Genomic DNA, 22,676 nt, shown 5'->3' with positions numbered 1-22,676 from the left:
GGGCTTGCGTGCTGCTCAGATGGTGGACTCCACCCACCCCCCGGGTTGGACAGGCGTCAGTATGCAGGGTCTCCGAGTGGGAACAGACCTGCTGACCCCTAACAACACTAAAAAGAAGGGCATTGTTTGCTAATGTGCCTAAAAAGAAGGGCATTGTTTGCTAATGTGCCACGCTGGTGAGAGGGAACGGGCTGGAGCGGGAAGACAATTTGCCCACAGCTTCTCAAAATTAAAAAAAAAAAGTCACCTGTGATCTAGCAGGGAGCTCTGGTGGTGTAGTGGCTAAGGCACTTGACTGCTAACCAGAAGGCTGGCAGTTCAAACCCACCAGCCACTCCTCGGAAGGAAGGTTGGGCAATCTACTTCCGTAGAGATACCACTTCGGAAACCCAAGGAGTCCCTATGAGTTGGTCCGACTTGACGGCAGTATGTTTTTAGTACGTGATCCAGCAATTCCACCTAGCGATTCCCACAGGATTCCATTGTCCGGATTTTCAGTCTTCCGTTGTTATCGGCACTGCTGCCCCGAGCATTCTTGGTGCACAGCATGTCTAATCCCCAATGCCCATCAGCAGGGGCCAAGATAAAGCACGGGACATCTGTCCACGGAGCACCATGAGGCTGCACACCGCAGAGCAGAGGTGCTCTGTCTGTGCAGATAGGGAAACGTTTTCAAAACACTCTGCTCAGTGAAAAAAACCCAAGGTGCAGACTGAAGTACATAGTAGCTAACCATTTGTCCTCCCCCAGCACCCTGAAAATGTGTCTGCAGAGGGAGTTGGTGGTTGAAGGAGGGACGAGGCAGGAGTGGACTTACTGTCACTGTAAACAAACTCTTTCTCTGTTCTTGAGCTTTACATCAGCAAAAAACCAAACACACTGCTGTTGAGTCAGATCTGACTCATAGCGACCCCTCCTTGAGTTTCGGAGGAGGTTTACTACAGACGCAGATTGCCCAACCTTCCTTCTGAGGAGTGGCTGGTGGGTTTGAACCTCCAGCCTTCTGGTTAGCAGTCAAGTACCTTAGGCACTACACCACCAGAGCTCGTTCAGGTGCTTAAATTATTTCTCCCCCAAGTTCATGTTTAAAAGGAAGATGCTAAACTCTGTTAAAATGGTTGCAGGTGCTTGCCTTCTGAATCAAGTAGGACAGGGGACGTCTGAGGTTTTAGGTGACATGACTTTCACCTCCAAGCAACGAGAAAAGTCCCTGCTCCTCCCATTTCAGGACTCAAAAAAACTCACACTCGCTGCCATCGAGTCGAATCCAACTCATGTTGTTGTTGTTTGGTGCTGTTGAGTCATCTCCGACTCACAGTGACCCTGTCACAGGAGAACGAAACACCACCCAGTCCCACGCCAGCTCCGTGAGACTTGCTATACTTGAGCCCATCACCGCTGCCACCGTGTCAATCCATCTTGTTGAGGGCCTTCCCCTCCTTTGTCAACCCTCCACCTTACCAAGCATGACATCCTTCTCCAGGGAATGGTCCCTCCTGACAACATGACCAAAGTAAGTGAGATGAAGTCTGGCCATTCTCGCCTCCAAGGACCATTCTGGCTGTACTTCCTCCAGAACAGACCTGTTAGTTCTTTTAGCAGTCCACGGTACTTTCAGCATTCTTTGCCAACACCACAGCTCAAAAGCATCAGTTCTTCTTTGGTCTTCCTTATTCATTGTCCAGCTCTCCCATGCATATGAGGTGATTGAAGATACCATGGCTTGTGTCAGGTGCACCTTTGTCCTGAAAGAGACATCTTTGCTCTTCAGCACTTGAAAGAGGTCCTTTGCAGCCGACTTGCCCAGTGCTATATACACTGTCTGATGTCCTGACTGCTACGTCCATTGTAGAACCAAGCAATGTGAAGTCTTTGACAACCTCAATCTTCTCTCCATTTATTGTGATGCTGCTTATAGGTCCAGTTGTGAGGATTTTTGTTTTCTTTATTTTGAGATGTAATCCACACTGCAGACTGTATTCTTCAGTCTTCATCAGCAAGTGCTTCAAGTCATCCTCAGTGTCAGTAAGCAAAGTTGTGTCGTCAGCATATTGCAGGTTGTTAATGAGTCTTCCTCCAACCCTCATGCCACGCTCTTCTTCATATAGTCCAGCTTCTCAGATTATTTGCTCAGCATACAGATTGAGTAAGTGTGGAGAAAGGATACAACCCTGATGCACTCCCCTCTTGATTTTAAACCATGCAGTGTCCCCTTGTTTTGTTCAAATGACAGTCTCCTGGTCTGTGTACAGGTTCCTCATGAGTACAATTAAGTGTTCTGGAATTCCCATTCTTCTCAATGTTATCCACAATTTGTTATGATCCACACCATCAAATGTCTTTGCATAGTCAATAAAACACAAGTAAACATCTTTCTGATATTCTTTGCCTTGAGCCAAGATCCATCTGACATCAGCTATAATATCCCTTGTTCCACGTCCTCTTCTTAATCCAGCCTGGACTTCTGGAAGTTCTCTGTCAATACACTGCTGCAAGCGTTTTTGAATAATCTTCAGTAAGATTTTACTTGTATACGATATTAATGATATTGTTCAGTAATAGTGACCCCCATTGGGTTTCCGAGGCCATAAATCTTTATGGAAGTGGAGCACCCCATCTTTCTTCCACAAAGCAGCTGGTGGGTTTGAACCGCTGACCTGCTGGGTAGCAGCCAAATGCCACCAGACCTCCTTATTTCAGGACTAATATGCTGAATAGATAAGGTTCCTCTTCAAAGGAACACAATGTGGTTGGTGAATAAAACAATGATGGTTCCACAGGGGTGTCCCTGGGTGTCACAAACAAGTAACAAGCTGGGCTGCCGACTCACAGGCTGTGGATTTGAATCGACTCAGAGGCCCCTCGGAAGAAAAGGCCTGGTGACCTGCTTCCAAAAGAGCAGCCATGGGACACTCCATGGAGCACAGTCCTACCCTGACCCACATGACATCGCTGTGCACGTGTCACAGCACAGTAAACCCTACATGATGTCCTGGACAAGATGCACCTTAAGAAGACAGATAACACGGTTCAATGGGCTTCTTCAACAAAATAATAATCACAGTCGAGCAACTTTCTTCTAAAATGGACAGTTTTCTTTAGGGAAAAAAAAAAAGTCCTATGCTGTGATTAAAACAGGAGAAAACAAAACACACACACACACCTTGGATGTCAGAGGCTGATGGGTGAGTCAGACCTTGTATCACAGCTCAAGCAGGCCCCTGGTGAAGACTGCAGTTTGGCCACTCGGTTCCCTCCCTGGAACTTTCCAGCAGGCTGAGCCAGCATCCTGTCTGGGCCCGCTGGGCTCTGCCGCCACCACAGATGCCAGCCTGGGCAGGCCCCTCCTGACCAGCTTGTTTGTGTCTCTATTTCCTTGGAGACCTGGTTCACATCTCACACTCTCCCTGCACAGTTCACCAACAGCAGGGACCACAGCTCGTTGGCTTCCATCTCCCTGGACGTTTGCTGCTAACCGAAAGGCTGGAGGTGCGAGTGTACCCAGAGGCACCTTGGAAGAAAGGTCTGGCAATCTACTCCCAAAATACCTGCCATCAAAAGCCCTTTGGAGCCCAATTCTGTTTTGACACACACGGGGTCACCATGAGTTGGAGCTGGCTCTGCAGCAACTGGTATGTGTGCACGGGCTAGACAGGGCCCTGGCATGTGATGGGAACGCACCCACATTAACTGAAGGAGTGACAGCCCAGGGACTATGCCAGGTGACGTCATGCTCAGAATCTCCTTTTTTTCTCACGACGTCTGGTCAGACGTTTGCCTGACGTTTTCTCGGCCAGTGAGGCCTCCCACCCTCTACACTGCGCTGCTTCCTCCTTGCTCCCTGGGCTCCGTCCGGGATAATCCTGTGCCCCACCACCTCCCACCAATTTCAAACCCCCTCGCCCCGACACTTGCTTCCTTCCAAACATTTAAATTGGAACCTGTGTCTAATCACTTTCTCAAATTGTTGTGTTCTTATGCCCTAACTCAAAAGCCACGCCTCAAAGCACGGTGGGGACCAAGAATGTTGGCAAGCGTTAAACAGTAAACTAAGGACGTCCTGCACATCTCAGACAAGACTTTCCAATCTCAGCTACCTATGTATTTTTTTTTTTTTTTTTAATCACAAAAGGAGCTCTGGTGGCACAGTGGCCAGAGCATTTGGCTGCTAACCAGAAGGGCAGCAGTTCAAACCCACCAGCTGCTGTGTGTGAGAAAGATGAGGCAGCCTGCTTCCATGGAGATCTACTGCCTTGGAAACGCTGTGGGGCAGTTTTACCCTGTCCTGTGGGGCTGCTGAATGAACTTGGTGGCAGTGGTTACTCCTTTCAAGTGTGGCACATATGTATGTAACAAAACATCTGCTATTTGAACAGTGTTTACAGGTACAATTTGGTGACATTAATTAAGTCCGCCATGTCATGCAGGCATCACTACTCTTTGTTTCCAAATTACTCCACCCCCGTTAACAGACATTCAGTGCCCAGCCCCACAAGCACCGACTGCACCTCCCCCCGACCACTAATGAACTTTGGGCCCTATACATTTGCCTAGACTAGGTATGTCATGTAAGTGGAATTATGAAATATTTGTTCTTTGGTGACTAACTTATTTCACGTAACATAAAATCTGGTTCTCCAGGTTCGTCCACGTGGCAGCAAAAGGAGGCAGGAAAGATACTATGTTGTTTCGAAGTCTGGCGCAGGAAAGATACCATTTTGTTCAGAAGTCTGGCTTCCTCAGTGACAGATTAAGAGCAGGCCTCCCAAAAGACCATCCTTGGTGTTTTCCTTGTGTGAACATTAGTTCACGGTGACCTGCTGCTTGTGTAGGGAAAGCAAAAGAGATGTGCAGACAACAGATTGGGCTGGGAGTACAAGTTGCCTGTCTTGCTTTGACAATCTACCAAAAAAAAAAAAGCTCTGATGCAGCAGTCACTGAATGTGGAACAAAAATCCTGAATATAGCAGTTCTGTGTCCATCACCAACCACTGGCAAGAACAGAAGCTAGGATGAAGCCCCTCACAATCGGTATGAAAAGTCAGACTACACTCAGAGTAAGACATGCTGCAGGCAACTCGAAAGGTTAGACAAGATGCTTGGGGCGGTAAGTTTATGTCAATGGTGGTGGAACAGTCAGGAAAAGGAGGGTGAGAATGGCTGTCCAAGTTAAAGAGAGTAACCGATGTCATTGAATTGCACACATGGAAATCGTTGGTGTACGTTCCGCTGTGCACACTCTCACAACAACAGCACAGTAAGCAACAGACAGCTGCTGCAGCCCGTGTGCTCACGGGACACAGGAAGGCATGTTGTCATATTACACGTCAGTGCACCATCATGGGACACAGGAAGATGTGTCATTGTATCACGTGTCAGTGAGACCATAATGCCTGCTTTCGAAATACCTCTGTCTGATCCATTAGATGGTGCAAAAACATAGAAAGAACACAAAGGCCATTACCTTCTCCGCTCACTCTACCATAAACGTAATGTTCCATCTTCTTATTTTTTTTCAACTTAAGGTATTAGTTTCCTAGGTAACAAAGTGTGACAACCTGGGTGGCTTACTAAGAAAGAAGCTGTAGCTGTCAAGTTGATTCCAACTCATGGTAACCCCACGTGCCACCGAGGAGAACTCTCCACAGGGTGTTCTTGGCTGTAATCGTCACAGAAGCAGACGGCCAGGTCTTCCGTGGGGCTGCTGGGTGGGTTCAAGCCATCAACCTTTATGCTATAGTTGTTGCTGAGTCAGTCTGACTCATAGTGATCTCACGTGACCCAGGGAGAACTGCTCCCAGGGCTTTCTTAGTTATAATCTCTACGGAAGCAGAGTGCCAGCCCTTGGCTCCATGGCACTGGTGCAGGGGCTGAACCACCAACCTGAGCTTCATAATCAAGCACAAATTTTTTGCACCTCCTAGGGACCTTTGGTGGCTGACTGGGACACTGTCTCACAGGTCTAGAGCTAGACGTCTGACTCCAGGGTGTGGCGGGCCATGCTCTCTTGGAAGGCCCTAGGGGAAGGCTCGTCCCTGTCTTGCCCAGAGCCTGGCAGCTCCCAGGCTGCAGGTGCACCATGGCTCCTAAGGAAGAAACAGAAATGCCTGGGTGCAGCAAACAGTCCATGTGCTTGGTTGCTAACTCAAAGTTGGTAGCTTGAGTCTACCAAGAGGCACCTGGAAGAAAGGCCGGGTGATTTATTTCCTAAAACAATCGGTCAATGAACAAACCCTGTGGAACACAGCCCTAATCTGAGATACACGAGGGCACCAGGAGTTGGAACCGACTCCCTGGTGACCTTTTTTTTATTTTTTTAAGTTCCTTACTGTGGGATAAAACGCTTGAAATACACATTTTAAAAAAGTATTAATATCTAGAATGTACAAAGGGCTGCTACAAATTAAGAAGATAAATATAAACAACCAAATAGAAAAAAAGGCAAAGACTGGGCAATTCATAAGCAAAGAAATGGAAACAGCCGATAAACATGGAAAAGATGTCACTTCGACAAGCCATCAAGGACAGGCAGGTTCAAACGATGCACCATTTTTCATTCAACAGATTAGAGCAAAACTTAATAATAGTCCAAAGGAGGGTGCATCAAGGTGGCCTCTCTCCACTGCTGGTGATAGGGGAAAGTCCGCTCTGCCTTTCTCAATGGCGATTTGGCAATTTAAAAGGAGCTCTGGTGGCTTGGTGGGTAAGGCATTTGGCTGCTAACCAGAAGGTCGGTGGTTTAAACCCACCAACTGCTCTGCAGTAGGAAGACGAGGCACTCTACTTCCGCCTCAGAAACCCAATGCGGGGCACTATGAGTCAGAATTCACTCAGTGGCAGTGGTTTTTTGTTTGGTTGGTTGTTTCTCACCATATAGAACCCACTGCACTTGTGACTGGGAGCCCCGATATTGCAATGCTTAAGCCCTTGGCTGCCAATCAAGAGGTCGGCAGTTTGAACCCACCAGGGGAGCCAGGAGAGAAAGATGTGGTAGTCTGCTTCTGTAAAGATGACAGGCTTGGAAATGCTTTGGGGCAGTTCTACTCAGTCCCGCAGGGTTGCCGTGAGTTGGAATCAACTTACAGCACCGGATTTAGTTGTTGGTTTTTCCCTTTGTGACTAGCAGCTCCCATCGTAGACATCTCTCCAACAGCTATGTTCTCACACAAGCACAGGGCACACACAGGCGTTTCCTAGCCCACCTCCACAATGCTGACTTGCAGAACTCAAGAGGCCTCTGCTTCTCCGTGAAACCTAGGCCTGGGCATTGGGAACCCAAGCAGACAGCTGCTTGCTAGTGGCCTGCACACTCCTACTCCCACCTACAGGTGCATCTGCATTTGTGTTTGTCCCTACATGCTTCGTGCCAATAGTACGTGTTATGCAATTATATAGTTATAAAACCCAACACATTATCAGTGCAAAAGGAGTTGTTTTGATGAAAATTCATTCTCTGAAGAGACTAGTAAAGGCAAGTTGCTAAAAACCAAAACCAAACAGTTGCTGAATGAGGTGAAGCTCAAACGAGCATCAAATACTGGGGGATAAGATCGTAAATATCTTGAAGGGTTCTGCACTTAGAGTTTTTGAGTCTAAGCTCCAAATTAGATGATGCATTCTGGCTGAGCCTGATCAAGATATAAGGGAGCTCTCCAATCTGAGGACACACGGTCCAAGAAAAGGGCTGGGCCCATTGGCAGGTTGGATACATTCAAACACACCTTAAAATATTTAAAAATAAACTGATACTTTTATTGATGGGTAGACATCTTTCTGGTTTCAGCCAAGATCCATCTGACATCAGCAATGATATCCCTCATTCCACATCCTCTTCTGAATCCAGCTTGCATGTCTGGAAGTTCCCTGTCCATGCACTGCTGCAACCACTTTTGAATTATCTTCAGCAAAATTTTACTTGCATGTGATATTAATGATATTGTTCCCTAATTTCCGCCTTCTGTTGGATCACCTTCCTTTGGAATGGGCACACATATGGCTCTCTTCCAATCAGTTGCTAGGTATTGTCTTCCAGATTCCCTGGCATAAAACATGAGTGCTTCCAGTGCTGCGTCATTTGTTGAAACATGTTATCAGGAGGGACCAGTCCCTGGAGAAGGACATCATGCTTGGCAAAGGAGAGGGGCTGGTAAAGTAGAGCAGACCTCAATGGGATGAACTGACACAGTGGCTGTAACAACGGGCTCTAGCACAGCAAGGATGGTGCAGGACCAAGCAGTGCTGTGTCTGTTGTACAAGGGTCACTATGAGCCAGAATCGACCCAAGGACACCTAACAACAACAGTAACTTTATCAACATAGAGGAGCTTCAACAATACAAAGGAACTGCTTTCTGGGATCACATTTCTTGCCCTGGATTCTATACTGTCTGATAACATAAGGAATTTGGTTTTCTCATGAATTGGAGTTTCTTTTAATGGAGAAATTTAAGCCATTTACATTTATTGTTGTAACAGAAATGTTTGTTATTAACTCTGCCACCAACATCTTTCATGCGTTTTGTTTTGGGCTCCCTTATTGCTACCTTTCCTACCTTTTATTGCACAGGGCTTTCTTTCTCTGCTTTTAGCTGTGTTTTATTTTAGACAATTTATAGCATATTTTAAGTTCTACTAGGGTTTATCTGGGAGCTCTGGTAGCATAGTGCCTAAGGCACTTGACTGCTCACCAGAAGACTGGCGGTTCAAACCCACCAGCCACTCCTTGGAAGGAAGGTTGGGCAATCCTACTTCCGTAGTGATACTGCCTTGGAAACCCAAGGAGGGGTCGCTATGAGTCGGGGCCGACTCGACGGCAAACAACAACAACAACAACAGGGTTTATCTGAAGGAGCTCCAGTGGCTCAGTGGTTAAAGTGCTCGACGGCTAACCAAAATTTCAGTAGTTGGAACTCACCAGCTGCTCCATCAGAGAAAGATGAGGCAGTCTGCTTCCCTAAAGACTTACAGCCTTGGAAACCCTATGGGGCAGTTCTACTCTGTCCCATGGGTCACTAGGAATTGAAATCAATTCAGTGGCATGGGTATGGTTTATCACTAAGTTTTCCAAAGTATTTAAAACCTTCATTTCTTTAATTATAAATGTAAAAATACAAGTATTTACGCCTTCTCTCCCCCTCACTTCCTGGTCTTTGCTTGAGTCAGTCTGGTCTTTTGGATGGTTTATGTTTTGCCAGCCCTTCCAATACACAGAAGCTGTTCTCTAGCCCAGGTCTGATTCCCTCTTTTGTCTCTGTTGCTTCTTCAAGTCTATATTTAAGAAGCACCAATTATTTGTAAGTTGGACCTGCTCCTTCACCCTCCTTGTCTATCCTCTTTTTGTGCTGTTTCACCCTTGTTCTCTTCTTTGGCATCTTTAGAGAACTTCTCAAGTTGGTCTTCCATGGCACCAGTTTGAAGTTCTGCTCCTCCTGATGCCAATGTGGGTGTTTGATGCTCATTCCGGATGCTTCCTTTCTCCTGACGTTCCCACACCTAATACATCTCCACGCATACCCTTTCTTCAGTTTCTTCTCACTTCATGCTGTTGTGTCCTTCCAGCAGATGTTTGGCTCCTGCTCCTGGTTTGTTGTTATCAGTTACATGTCACTGAGTTGATTTTTGACTCAGAGTGACCCCTGTGACAGAGCAGGACCACACCATATGGTTTTCTTGGCTGTAATCTTTATGGGACAGAGTGCCAGGGCTTTCTCCTGCAGAACCTCTGGGTGGTGGGCCTTCTGGTCAGCAGCCAAGGGCTTCACTGTTGGGCCACCTGTGCTTCTGGCTCACAGTTCATCTTCCTCTATTTGAACGAGATGACGAACAACTTCCTGAAACATTCTTCTGGATCCTACAGCATCCTCTTCCTTTGTGTCTCCCAAGATACTGGTATCTTCTGTGTTCTGAGGACTTAGAAAACAGGCCCTAGACTGGTAATATTGAGTGAAAAAGCCCCCCAAAATAGTCATGGTGCAATGAATCACTTGGTATGGCTCTGCTAGCCATGGGCTTTGTGACTCCCCAGACGGCTGGGTAGGACTATGCAAATGTTAGGTGCTTGTGGCCCACCAAGGGGATTGGACAGCTTGCTAATAATGTAAAATAAGGTACATGGCCCCCTTGTGGGGGTGGGACCATGGAAATAAGATGTATGGAACCCTAACATGAGGATTAGTCAGTTTTGCCATCTCAGTAGGCTTAAAATGAGCCCTCCCCAAGGCAGAAGGGGGGCTCTCACTACCATTAAGAAGGCAGGCGTGGAGTGCGTCTTTGGATCCAAGATCCCTGTGCTGAGGAGAGGGCAGAGGGATGGGGGCAGCAGAACCAAGAGACCAGCACAAGGCAGAGTGGTGGGGTTGCTGGCCCACAGAGTGGGGAAGCTAAGTGCCTTTGGGCAGAAGGCTTGCGGGTGGTGCACTTAGGTGTACCTATTGGCAGAGCTATATGACCTTTGTAACACTTGTCAGAGCAGGGCAGAGGCCAAACTGAGAGTCTGAGGGCCACAGACAGGTGTGCCTGCGAGCATGGTGGAGGGGAGGCTGTCCTGATCAAAGAATTATATCCTGAGCATTCTGAACCTGAATTGTAACCTGGTGCTTCCGAAATAAACCCCATAATCATGAATATTGTCTATAAGTTCTGCTTGGCCATTGCAATGGATTATCAAACCCAGCAGAGAAGTAGTGAGTGCTATGGGAGGGACAGCTGGTCTCAGAACTGGTGAGAAGGTTGGAGGGTGGCAGCCTCTGCCTTATGGGATTCAGCTTAGGGCTGCTGCTCTTGATGCTTCTCTCTCTTGTCCTCGTGAAGTCAGAGGAGGTCAGAGGATGCCACCTGCAGTGCAGTGAATGACTTGGTATGGCTCTTCTAGCCATGGTCTTTGTAACTCCCACCAGATTACTGGGTGGGACCATGCAAATAAGGTGTATGGAACTCGAATGTTGAGAATGGTTAGTTTTGTCACTTTGCCAGGCTTCCTAGAGGAAGAGGGGGGGGGATCTCATTGCCATCAAGAAAGAAGAGCTGGAGTTGGAGTGGAGTGTGTCCTTGGACCCGAGATCCCTGGGCTGGACCTCCTTGGGCAGAGACAGATCCCTGGGCAGAAACAACCAGGCAGAGACACCCCGGTAGAGATGCCCAGCAGAGAGACGGCAGCAGTAGAACCAAGAGGCACGAGACAGAGCAGTGGGCTTGCTGGCCCACGGAGCAAGAAAGCTGAGTGCCCTTGGGCAGGAGGCTTGCTTGTGGAGTGGGGTGCACGTAGGTGTACCTATTGGCTAAGCTAAAAGAGCTTTGTAACACTTGCCCGAGCAGGGCAGAGGCCAGGCGGAGAAGCCAAGGGCCAGAGAGATGTGCCTGAGGGCACAGCAGAGGGGAGACTGTCCTGATTGAAGAACTGTATCCTGAGAGGGTTCCTGAACCTGAATTGTAGCCTGTTACTTCCCTAATAAACCCCATAATCGCGAGTGTGGTCTGTGAGTTCTGGGAGACCACTGTAATGAATTATGGAACCCAGCAGAAAAGTAGCGAGTGCCGTGGGAGGGACAGTTGGTGTCAGAATTGGTGAAAAGGCTGGAGGATGGTGGCCTGTCTGGCCTCATAGGGATAAGCCTTGGGCTACTGATGGTGATTCTGTCAGAAGACGCCACCCCCATGTCCTTTCTGTACTACCATTCTCTGATTCTTTTTCTATGAAAGTCAAAAGCAGGGATCAGGTCCTGTCTGTGGTCAGTGGTGCCTCTGGGTCTCTGAGTGAAGCGGAGTGGCCAACTCCAGGGGGATTGATGGCCTCATGTCTTCCGGCACTTTCCACATGGTTGCTTTCAGACCAGCTCCATCTGTCTCCGTGGTGACATCCTGGACTGTGCATCTTCATGCTGGAGGTGATGTGAGTGGCTTCTCCATGTCTCCTCGTGAGTATTTTAGTGCAAAGCTGGGAGAAGTGGCAGCTGGATGTTACTTACATCTGAAGTTTCATAAAAAATCTCTGGATGTGGTCATTTACAAATCACTGATCACAAGTGACAAGGGATCCCAGAAGTTAAACACATTTTTTGATTCTCCTGCCAGCACACTGGTAAGCATGAGGTGACCCTTAGAAATCCAGTTATATTAAGGCTTCCCTCATAGCAAATCCATCCCCCACTTGTCAGCTGGTCACTCTATGGGGGCTTGAGTGTTGCTAGGATGTTGGAATCTATGGCAGCAGGGAGGAGGTATCATCAGAGCTTCCAGGCTCACTCAGATCAGGAAGAAAGGCCTGGTGATCCACTTTGGAAAATCAACCAATGAGAACCCATGAATCAAGAGAATATTTTCTGATGGACTCAAATATGCCAACAACCATGGGCACGGTGCAGGAGTGGGCAACATTTCATGCTGTTATACGAGTTGCCATGAGGCTGAGCAGACTCAACAGCAACTAACAGCAACAGTAACAAGTCCATGGTCAAACTGTGCCTGAGTTCAATGAGCCTGGTCAGGAACCATTCTGTCTTGGTCATCAACCACATGCAGAGTTGTTTTGCCATTTAAATAAACAGGAGGAAATATTTCTACAAAATCTAGTTCAGGAGCACCAGAACCAGAACCAGAACCAAAACCAACCCAATACAACCCAACCCAACTCAACCCCAACCCAACCCAACCCAACTCCAACCCAACCCAACTCAACTCCAACCCAACCCAACCCAACCCAAGTCAACCCCAACCCAAACCAAAACCAACCCAATCTACCTCAAGCCAACCCCAAACCAAACCAAGCCAAACCCACTGCCATGGAGTCGAATCTGACTCATAGTGCCTCTAGAGGACACACTAGCACCACCTCATAGAGTTTCCAAGGCCATCATCATTAGAGAAGCAGACTGCCTCATCTTCCTCTTGCAGAGTGGTTGGTGGGTTTGAACCACTGGCCTTTTGATTAACAGCCAAGTGTTTAACCACCATGCCACCAGGGCTCCCTTAGTGCAGGAGTAAGCAAGGGGGAGGGGTGGGCTAAGAAGGGCAGGACATCTGGAGTCATGACTGTGACTGGGAACAAGCAGAAGCATGCGTCAGAAGGAGAATGTGAGTGTGGGGAGTGGGGGTGTGAGTCGGGGTGAGGGTGGAAGTGGAGAGAGATGATACGTGGACTGAATGCTTGAGAAAACCCCATCTCTTCACTCTTCTCTCTGAACCTTCTTATAAACTTCACAGCCAGCATACTTGCACATCACAGCTTCTCTTGAGTGTCCGCTCTCCTCATTATTGACTACACTCTTGTCTCTCTTTGTGTGCTGTGAAATTTCTCTCCATACCCAAATAATTTTTGTTGGACTAACAGGAACACTGACAACACTTCTTACATTGTTGCTTAACTCTTTCCTGTCACTGTCATATTTATAATTGATTACTACTTCCTCCCAGCAAATGACAACCATCAGGAATGCAAAGACTTGGTGTCAGCCCAGTTGACAGTTGGTCAACATCTCCCTGGGCATCAAATGAAGGGGTGGTAGACAGGACAAGCCCCAGATTTCAGCACCATTTTCAGAAGCAGATGAAGCATGCCAGGGGATATCTTTCAGAGACCCTATCCATATAAAGTTCAAGTGACTCCAAAATAAAGGTCACATCATGAGACCACGAGTGCAATGAAGTACAGCTGACTTCTGTAGATGACGAATGATGGGAGTGGGTTCATGGTACCAGTATCATCCAGACCACTGGTATTTACAAGCACAGCAGAAATACCCAACAATTATGACGTGTTCAAAAATGCAATCTAATGAAACAGCCACGTGGTCAACACTCATTACTGGGGTTGAGCTATCCCTAGCAGGTAACTGGGTATGTTTGGTTGCCTATGGAGTGATGTGGGAGCTCTGGTAGTGCAGTGGTTAAAGCATTCAGCTGCATACCTAAAAGATCGGCAGTTCAAACCCACCAGCCACTCAGTGGGAGAAAGACGAGGCCACCTGCCTTGGAAACCCTATGGGGCAGTTACTCTTTATAGGGTTGCTATGGGTCAGAACTGACTCGATGACAATGGGTTTAGCGGGATGGCATAATGTAAGAATGCTTGTGGTGCAGTGGTTAAGCACTTGGCTGGTAACTCAAAGGTTGGCAGTTCGAATCACCAGCTGCTTCGCGGGAGGACGATGAGGTAGTCTGCTTCCCTAAAGATGACAGCCTTGAAAACCCCGTGGGGCAGTGCCACTCTAACATTTAGGGTTGCTGTGAGTTGGAACTGACTTGATGGCAGTGGGTTCTGGGTTTTTATGGAATAACGTGAACTTTCCTGTGTGTTCTGGATGGGCAAGACATCCCTGTGCTAGGTGGGAGTGCGTGGGAGGGAAGGACACACGGAAGAGGTAACTCCAGGGAAGAAGTGGGAAGACAGCTTTTACATTGTGGGGAATGGCAGTACAGGTCATGAAACAAAACATGTAGGAACTTCTGCATGGAAAATGAATTTTGCTCTGTCAACTTTCACACAGATCACAATAAAAACTAAAAAAAAAAAAAAAAACCTGTGCCGGAGGAGCTGGGGAACTGCCCGGGAACCCAGCAAACCTCACCCGACAGGGGAGGCCTCACCTCATCCCCGTTAAGCAGAAGCCTGGTCCTCTGACCACATCCCCCTCCTCACCCCCACAGCACAGCGTACCTCCTGCAGCTTGACCTCCTCCGGCTGCAGGATCTCCAGCACCCCACTGCTCCGAATCTCTGGCAGGTCCTGCCAGAGGTTAAACCTCGAGTGGGGGTTACTGAGCAGGCAGATCTGGGGCAGTGCCTTCCTCTCGGGCGGGCTTGCCAGCTCCTCCTCCTCTTCCTCCTCGGGAGCCTCCTCACTGGCCGGGGACCCGTCTTCATCTGCCTGTATTTCGGCATCCTGTTGCCTCCTGGTTTCTATCTCCTGGAGAGTTGATTTATCTCGGTATTCCTGATACAGGAGCCCTGGAATCACACGGAGTTGTATAAAGAGAAGAACAAGATTTTAGATGAAGGCTGTTCTCAATCTCTCAGTCAAGGCTGTGATATCCTGATGAAGGGCAAATGCTCTGCCCAGGAATGCACAGAGAAAGCAGGACCCGCACATGGCCCAGAAAAGCTCTCTCACCCTGAACCAGCCAGACCTGACACTGTCTTCACTTCCTGGGTAAGAGCAGCATGTGTAACTTATTTTTTTTCCACATAGAATGAAGAAATCCCAAAACACATTCAAAATCCAGTCATACAAATACAGTTAGCCCTACACACTTACTTGGCAACAAGAATCTAGAACCTGTCATGCTCATAAGGATCTAGAACTTGACATGCTCATAAATGATGTGCACAAGTTGATGGAGATGTCCCAGTGCTTGCCACAACCTTAAACAGTTTAACAGACCTGAATCTTCACTCCACTCTATGCAGCTACAGAATAGGGGTACAGTCATGCATCACTTAACATGCATGATAGGTTCTGTGACGTAAGATGTTACGTGATTTGGACGTTGTGTGAATACTGTTATCATATATGGCCAGTCTTCAGATTTCGAATGAGTTAAGTTGAATTTGTGATGAAGTTGGAACACTAGGTATGGTTCGTACCTAACATCAGTCAGTCACACATTTGTCTTCGTATATAGTATATAGTGTACTTTTCTGAGCATAAAAAACATTATGACAACACTTCCCAGACCCACTAAAGTATCTTTAACACAATAATAACAATGTTTTGCTGCGCATTGCAAGGTGGCACCCATTTCTTTTTACAAACCACGTATGGACCTCAAATGGTTACTATTACAGGCTTTGCAGGGGTGGCAGGGTGGGTGCATACGTGGCCCCACGCTGCCCCAGCGGGTGTGGTACCGTGCGTGACTGTAGCTTGAAAGTCTCATTTTGAAGGAAAAGCTAGTACCTCACATCAATTCCTCAACATTATGATTCAAAAGGACAAATGCCCTTCTTTCACTTTCGCACTTTCAGGCTGACTTCCCTGACCAGTTTTCCTTGGAATAAACACATCCCAAGTCTCAAGATCGCAAAGTAGATCAGGGTTACAGATGAACCTGCATTGATGTAGCCTCTCCACAGGGAACAGCGCAGGTGGATCCCGGCCGTGGCCCTGGCACCACCGCAGAGAACACAGAGAACAGGGAGGCACTTCGGTGCAAAGGGGAGGGGCTCTAGGCCCAGGGAGAGGGAGTGCGGCTGGACGAGGAGGTGTGGGGTCAGCTGGCACCCAGCCTGGGAGGAAGCGCCCCAAAGGGGCTTGGCTGCTGAGGCACAGGGCCGGAGGGGGGCCTCAGGATGCCTCGAGCAAGCCTCTTGGAAGAACCATGGACTGGGAAGTGGGGACAGGCGGGGTGAGGTGGGGGACAGTCGCGTACCCCAGAAAGAGGCTGTGGGGGTTCCCAGGAGAACAATGGGGGGGAGGATGGAGCAAAAGGGGACAGGCCTGAGGATGAAGACAGGCCCCGGGAGAGGCGGGAGCTAAGTCACGGACAGAGGGCGGTGGTGGTCCGTGGTGGAGCCTCCCCTTCCAGGAGGGAGGTCTGGGTTCAGTCCCGGCCCCTCAGCCCTGCCACCCCCCCACCGTCAGTGGAGGCTGGAGCGTTGCCATGATTTGCTGTGATGCTCAACAGGCTTCAGCAGACCCCCCAAAGGAAGACGGGGAGGAAGAAAGGCGGACGTTCTCCTGAAAATCACGGAAACCCAGAGCACAACAGTCGGATCCCCGACTGATGGTGGGGACGGCGCAGGAAGGCCGTGCATGAGGCTCCGTGGGGGGGGGGGGGGGGTTGCCGTGTGCAGGGGCCGCCTCAACCACAGCCAGCAAGTCCTGTATAAGGCCCAGAGACCGGCCTGTTAACAGGTCTGGTGGCTCAAAGAGACAGGAACACAGGCGGAGAGCCCGCCTGGGCGTGGCTAGGGTGGAGAGAAACGTTCAACTTTGAACTGCTCAGACTGAAGCATGCTGAGGGCACTGCGGGGGCGCCCAGCGGGCAGGGGACACGCTGCTTTGGAGCCCACGAGAGGGGCTGGGGTCCCTTGATATGCTTACTTATGAAACAAAGATGCCGATTTCCCCAGGAATTCAAACCACTTAGATAAGCGAGCTACTTGTAAAGCACTGGGTCTGACAAGGCAGTAGAACGCCAGCGACTTTCCCTTCTTCATCTAATTGTTAAACAGATCTGAGAGCAGAGAGAAAAAGACTTGGACATCCTGCCTGGGGTTGGAGAAATTATATCAGTAAACAGGAGCCTAATAAATTGAGTCCATGGGCTATACTCCCTGGCTCCCAGAGCTCATACCTCTAAGTTACGAAGCCTTCATGCATCTTAATTTCTGGAAGCAAATGCTGCATTTTTACAAGATTACAACCCAGCAGAAGTGAACAAGGGGTTAATTTCACAGAGGAATTAAAAACAAAATCCAAGTCTCTGCTGACTGCTGCCCAGGACACAGATCCATGAAGACTGAGGTCTTACATCACCACATAAACTGCTTCGATCTCAGATACCAGCTGCCTACACACCCGACAGAACTACTGTTGCCGGCACCATGCTGGTTACTCTCCTGTGAGTCTGATACTGTGTTTACAGAGGTTCAAAGGCCCAGGTCTCCAGGAACTGCCTTGGGGTGACTTCTCAGTGCGTAGCACAGTGCCTCCTCCACGGTAGGGGCTCACGTAGTTGCCGACTCAGACACCGCGTAGAAACGCGTGACCGCGGTTCACGGAAGCATCTAATGTGGCATATTTCTGGAAGGTTCTAAATGATGCCTTACGCGAGCTACAGTTGGCGAGTCATGGGAAGACACTACCTCGAACTCTGATACACGCACTGCAGAGACAGAAATACCAGCACAGTGGGCAGCTGGGTTGAAAATAATATTTCTAAAATCACACTGTGGCAGACACTGTTGGCTGCCTACCTCCCGTCCCCTCAAACTCCTTCTTCCCAGCTGGCAGGAGACAGGTTTGGGTGTTGGCCCATCCTGTGCTCAGGGCAGTGGGTGAATGCCGACCGATGGACACTTCTGCAGGCCCCTTCGCCATAAAGGGATGTCTTCTAAAGGCTTCTCATAAGAGTCCGTTCCTGAGAGCCACAAGAAGGTAAACGGTCCTTCCAGATTTTACGATGGATGCTTGAGGACACGATGCCTGGAGTCGTGGCTGCCATCTTGTGACACAACCCCCAAAGGCTGAGAACGGCTGAAGGAAGGCAGCTGGGTCACCACTGGAGTGAACCAATGTCAGAGCCCCCTGCCTCTGGAATCACGAACTGAAGGAGAACACTTCTACTGGGTAGAGTCACTGGGGGTTGAGTGTTTTGTTACTTGCAGCCAAAGACTCCCAATACAAGTAATCTTAGAATTTTCTTAAAACTTCGTACTTCTCTCTGAGGTATTTCCAGAAACAAACAAACAAACAAACTCGCTGCTGTCAAGTTGATTCAACTCATAGTGACCCCTCCTTGAGTTTCTGAGGCAGTATCACTACGGAAGTAGATTGCCCAATCTTTCTTCTGAGGAGCGGCTGGTGGGTTTGAACCTCCAGCCTTCTGGTTAGCAGTCAAGTGCTTTAGGCACTACACCACCAGAGCTCCTGCTGAGGTATTCAGCATACGAATTCAAAGACCAATTTTCCTGTAGTTATTGTGAGTACAAGGAGGTATCTGACACACAGTGTAACCGTTTCTCAGTCACTATATTTTCATTTGCCTTAAAATTCAGATTCAAATAAAAACAAGAAAGCCCCACCCAAGGAGCTGTGTGCTCTCTGACTAAATGTCTGAACTCTGTGTACCATTATCCCGTACTTTGTACACTCAGAAAACACAACTTTATATGGAAATCAACTTTACCTGTAAAAGGGCAAAGCACGAAGCTTGCACCCACTACTACGTCATGTGGAGCCGAAGTCTCGAGGACTCAGTTCCCACCTCTCCTAATCAAAACGTTCTGTGCCAGGTTGGCTGAGCTGTCCCTCAGAGGGAGGAGCAGTCCCGAGCTCCTCTTCCCAAACCCTCTGGAATAATTTCCCAGCTCACTTTCCAAAGAGAATAATTCCTTGGATCGTTCAAATAGAAACTTCCTGAAGGACAGGGAGCACATTATTTATGAGCATCTCCCATGTGCCAAGCATCGTGCTGGGCGCTAGAGGCGACAACAATAACACCACAGACAAATCCCAGGGGTGTCACTAGCGTTGGTGTCACTCACAGTGTCACCGTCCCCCCGCCCCCCCCACCCTCCTCCAGTACCAGACCATAGAGAACCCTTGGTCATGTTTATGATGAGTTTTAACCATAGAATAATATGTAATAAACATAGTTATGAATTGCTTAAATGTAATATTCCTTCAGATTATAGGACTACTAACCACAAAACTGCTGCTTCGTGGAATCTTTCTACATTGAATGACAATATTATTAGTTACATTATTAGTAACTGAGTGGAAACTTTTAATTTTTCTCCTTTTTCTTTAATGATTACTTCACTCTCAAATAAGTTACTGATCTAGGTTCACAAATACTAATTACCACAATATTGTGGCTAAAACACCAGAGAATCTGAAAAAAGCAGCAACTATAAAAACACTGGCACCGATGAAAACAACACGTTGTGCTTGTAGCGTGTAGACAGGACCGCGTGATCCACAGCGTCACTGCAATGCAGTGATGATGACGGCTCTGACCAGAGCCACTAGAAGGTTCAGAACGTAAATTAGCACAGTGTTAACTCTTCTCAGTACGTTGTTACATGTAAGCTGGACTTAGGAAAATGTTTTCTTTCATTGTTGTTATAACTAACCATGGGACTATTCTCATAGAAAATAATAAACTTCTGCTAAAACACTGCACCAAAGTTTTATGAAGTCATTCTGATGCCACCCCCCGATAGTGCCACCCAGTGCAGTTTGCATCTCCTGCACCCCCTAGTGACGTCAGTGACACACCACCAAACCAGTAAGACAGATCTCTATTCTCAGGGTGACACAGTGGTTAAGTGCTTGGCGGCTAACCAAAAGATCAGCAGTTCGAACCCACCAGCTGCTCAGTGGGAGAGGGGCATGGCAGTCAGCTTCCTTAAAGATTTACAGTCTTGGAAGGCCTATGGGGCAGTTCTACTCTGTCTCAGACGGTCACTGTGAGTTGGAATTGACTCAATGGCAAAGGGTATGATCTCAGGAGACATGGGCTGGTGCCTTGCTTGCTGCTAACCAAAAGGTTCCAAGTTTGAATCCACCCAAAGGTGCCCTGGGAAGACCTGGTGACCCAGCCACTGGAAACTCTCTGGAGCACAGTTCTCTTTTGCCACGCATGGAGACATGTGTGTCGGAACTGACTGGGCAGTAAGTGGTGGTGATGATGGTCTCCTGAGGGCCACAGCCAGTCTGATAATTATACGCCCTATTTGCAAAGGCCAATAAAGTGGTCCACAAAATGCCCACGTGCCATCCCACTTCTGTCCCCATTAATCACACCGTGTCCTGAGGAACCTGCAGGTTTCCCTGACACCTGGCAAAGACGCCCCTTCACTCACACGGCTGAAAGCAGCTTTGACATTACTGGCTTAGGAGAGACCTCAAGTTACCAAGTCATGAGGAAGGGTATGACATGACATGTGCTGCCATTCCACACTGGGCGCTCAGCTCTGTCCCTGAGAAATTCACCTTACTTTCAGGAGATACTGACGGGGGGCAGGAGGGGAACCCAGAATGCCAGAGCCCCTACCGTTTAACAGCCGACTGAGACTGAGATGGGAGTCCAAGATGGGCAGCCCTGGGGCCCTGACTCCTAACTTTGACCTCAGCCCACTTAAGTGTCTGGCTCAACAAGTCTCCGGGGTGAAGTCCCCACACGTCCCTAACACAGAGCCAGAGGAAGGCAGGGTCTGTGAGAGGGGACACCGGCCTCTTCTGCCTGACTCCAGATGTCCTCCTAAGTCATAACACAGCACTTCACCAAATGAGGGCCTGCTTCCAGAGAGGGGCGATCGAAGCTTCTGGAGTTTGCCCAGGCACAGTTTGTCCTGCCCACTAGGAAGGACAATGCGGCTGAGGGCTGGGAGGAAGAGGCTTCAGGGGTCTTTGTTTCAAATGACAGTTTTCTAACGGTTGGCAGCATTCAGAACAGCCCCACTCTGCTTCCCCAGCCATCAAAGGGAAGACCACCAGGCCCGGCCCCAGAACCCCAAGCCTGACGCAGGGGTCTGCAGGCGGGAACACAGTTCCTGGAGGCAGCCCCCGTAAGAGCGCAGCGTGCACTCCACCCCCTCAGCTTTGCAAGAGGCTCTGCTCCTCTCTACGTTCAGTTTTTTAAGAAACACTGCTAGGGACGAGTGGGCAGGCCCGAGACTCCGCCAGGGTCCTGTGGCAACAGAACTGCACTTCCACCCCTGGCGACCCCTCGGTCTGTCCCAGCCTCTGTGACTGGAGGACAAGAATTACATTATTTAGTTGTTTTTTTTTTTGGTTTGGTTTGTTTAAGGAAGAAATTTCCAGACCTCAGATTATTACTTAACGCCAAGGCTGCTGCTCCAACAGTGAGAAGAATTAACAGCTTTTAAGCAGTTGGCACCATTTGCAGGAAAACGGACCCCACGTTAGCCCTGCCCTGGTGCCTCAGGGGACGGAGATGGGAACTCGTTAGATGTCACTAATAATTCTGTTTTCTTAATGCAAGTGTTGGGTTTCTTGGGGCGCTGCTTCACCCCATTGCGTTGGCAGCTGCGCTGTGGCTTTGTGGCCATGGGACACACTGGCTGAAGGCAGAGGGGAAGGGAGAGAGGCTGAGGGGAACATTGCCTCCAGGCGCCAGTCCAAGGGGGCACCAGACAAGGCCAGCCAGCCAGTCACCTGCCATCCCATCCCCATGGACAAGGGGACCAAAACCTTAAGAGAACATCCCCGGGCTCATGCTTCCGAAGCCTCTGACCCACTGTCTCCAGAGTCCTTCACCCCCACCTCTGGCCACGTTTCTGGGGGGGCAGGTGACACCAGGCTTCCCTTCCAAACGCAGGGGTGTGTGTGTGTGTGTGTGTGTGTTGGGGGGTCTGGCTTCCTCTCTCCTTAACCTTCTCCCCCCTGCCCTGCCCCCATCCCCACCTCCACACTCCAGGGTCTTTGCTCCGACTCTGCCACCGCAGCCCAGGTTAGCCTCCCCCTAAGGCCCTCCCCTCCCTCCCGCGTGGCCCACCCCGCACCGCAGAAGTGGCCCCGGGGACGAGGTGCCCTCCCCAGGGAAGGGCTGGGCAGCAGACCCCTCCGGAGAGAAGGGTGACGTCCACTCGCTAAAGCCCAATTGTTCAGCGACATGACCATGTGGCAGTTTCGCGTCTGGGACCATTTAGAACCAAATATGTCAAAGGACGCTCCGACTCGCGTCAGACACCTTGGCTCGCACGCAGTGCGGCGGGATCCCTTGAGCAGGGGGCCCCCGGGGGGCCCCAAACGCAGCCGCGCCGCCGAGGACACCCACCTATTTGCTCGATGAGGTTCCTCCAGGAGTCGGCGGGGATGGGGTGGATTCTCTGCAGGGCCTCGGTGAGCGTGGTGGGGCTGTCGGCCAGCGCCGGGCACTCCTCGGGCGTGGCCCCGTTGCCCGGGGTGGAGGACGACTCGCTGCAGGGGAGGGCGGGGGGCAGGCCCGGTTACTGGGGAGCGAGCACACGTCGCCGGGCCGGGCGCGGGCGAGG

At 49.4% G+C, this 22,676-nt stretch overlaps 1 protein-coding gene across 1 annotated transcript in view; it reads right to left on the bottom strand.

Moving 5' to 3' along the window:
* NGEF (neuronal guanine nucleotide exchange factor) overlaps positions 1 to 22,676 on the bottom strand; it is an 84,421-nt gene that overhangs the window by 18,586 nt on the left and 43,159 nt on the right. The window contains exons 3-4 of the mRNA XM_007941765.2: positions 22,460 to 22,602; positions 14,650 to 14,939 (exon numbers count right to left, since the gene is read on the bottom strand). Coding sequence (XP_007939956.1) covers positions 14,650 to 14,939; positions 22,460 to 22,602 — 433 coding nt within the window. The remainder of the gene's footprint in view (positions 1 to 14,649; positions 14,940 to 22,459; positions 22,603 to 22,676) is intronic.

Source organism: Orycteropus afer, unplaced genomic scaffold (assembly GCF_000298275.1).
Source record: "Orycteropus afer afer isolate SDZICR_OR568_19922 unplaced genomic scaffold, OryAfe1.0 scaffold00006, whole genome shotgun sequence".
Lineage (NCBI taxonomy): Eukaryota > Metazoa > Chordata > Mammalia > Tubulidentata > Orycteropodidae > Orycteropus > Orycteropus afer.
This window is presented reverse-complemented; position numbering and strand designations above follow the sequence as displayed.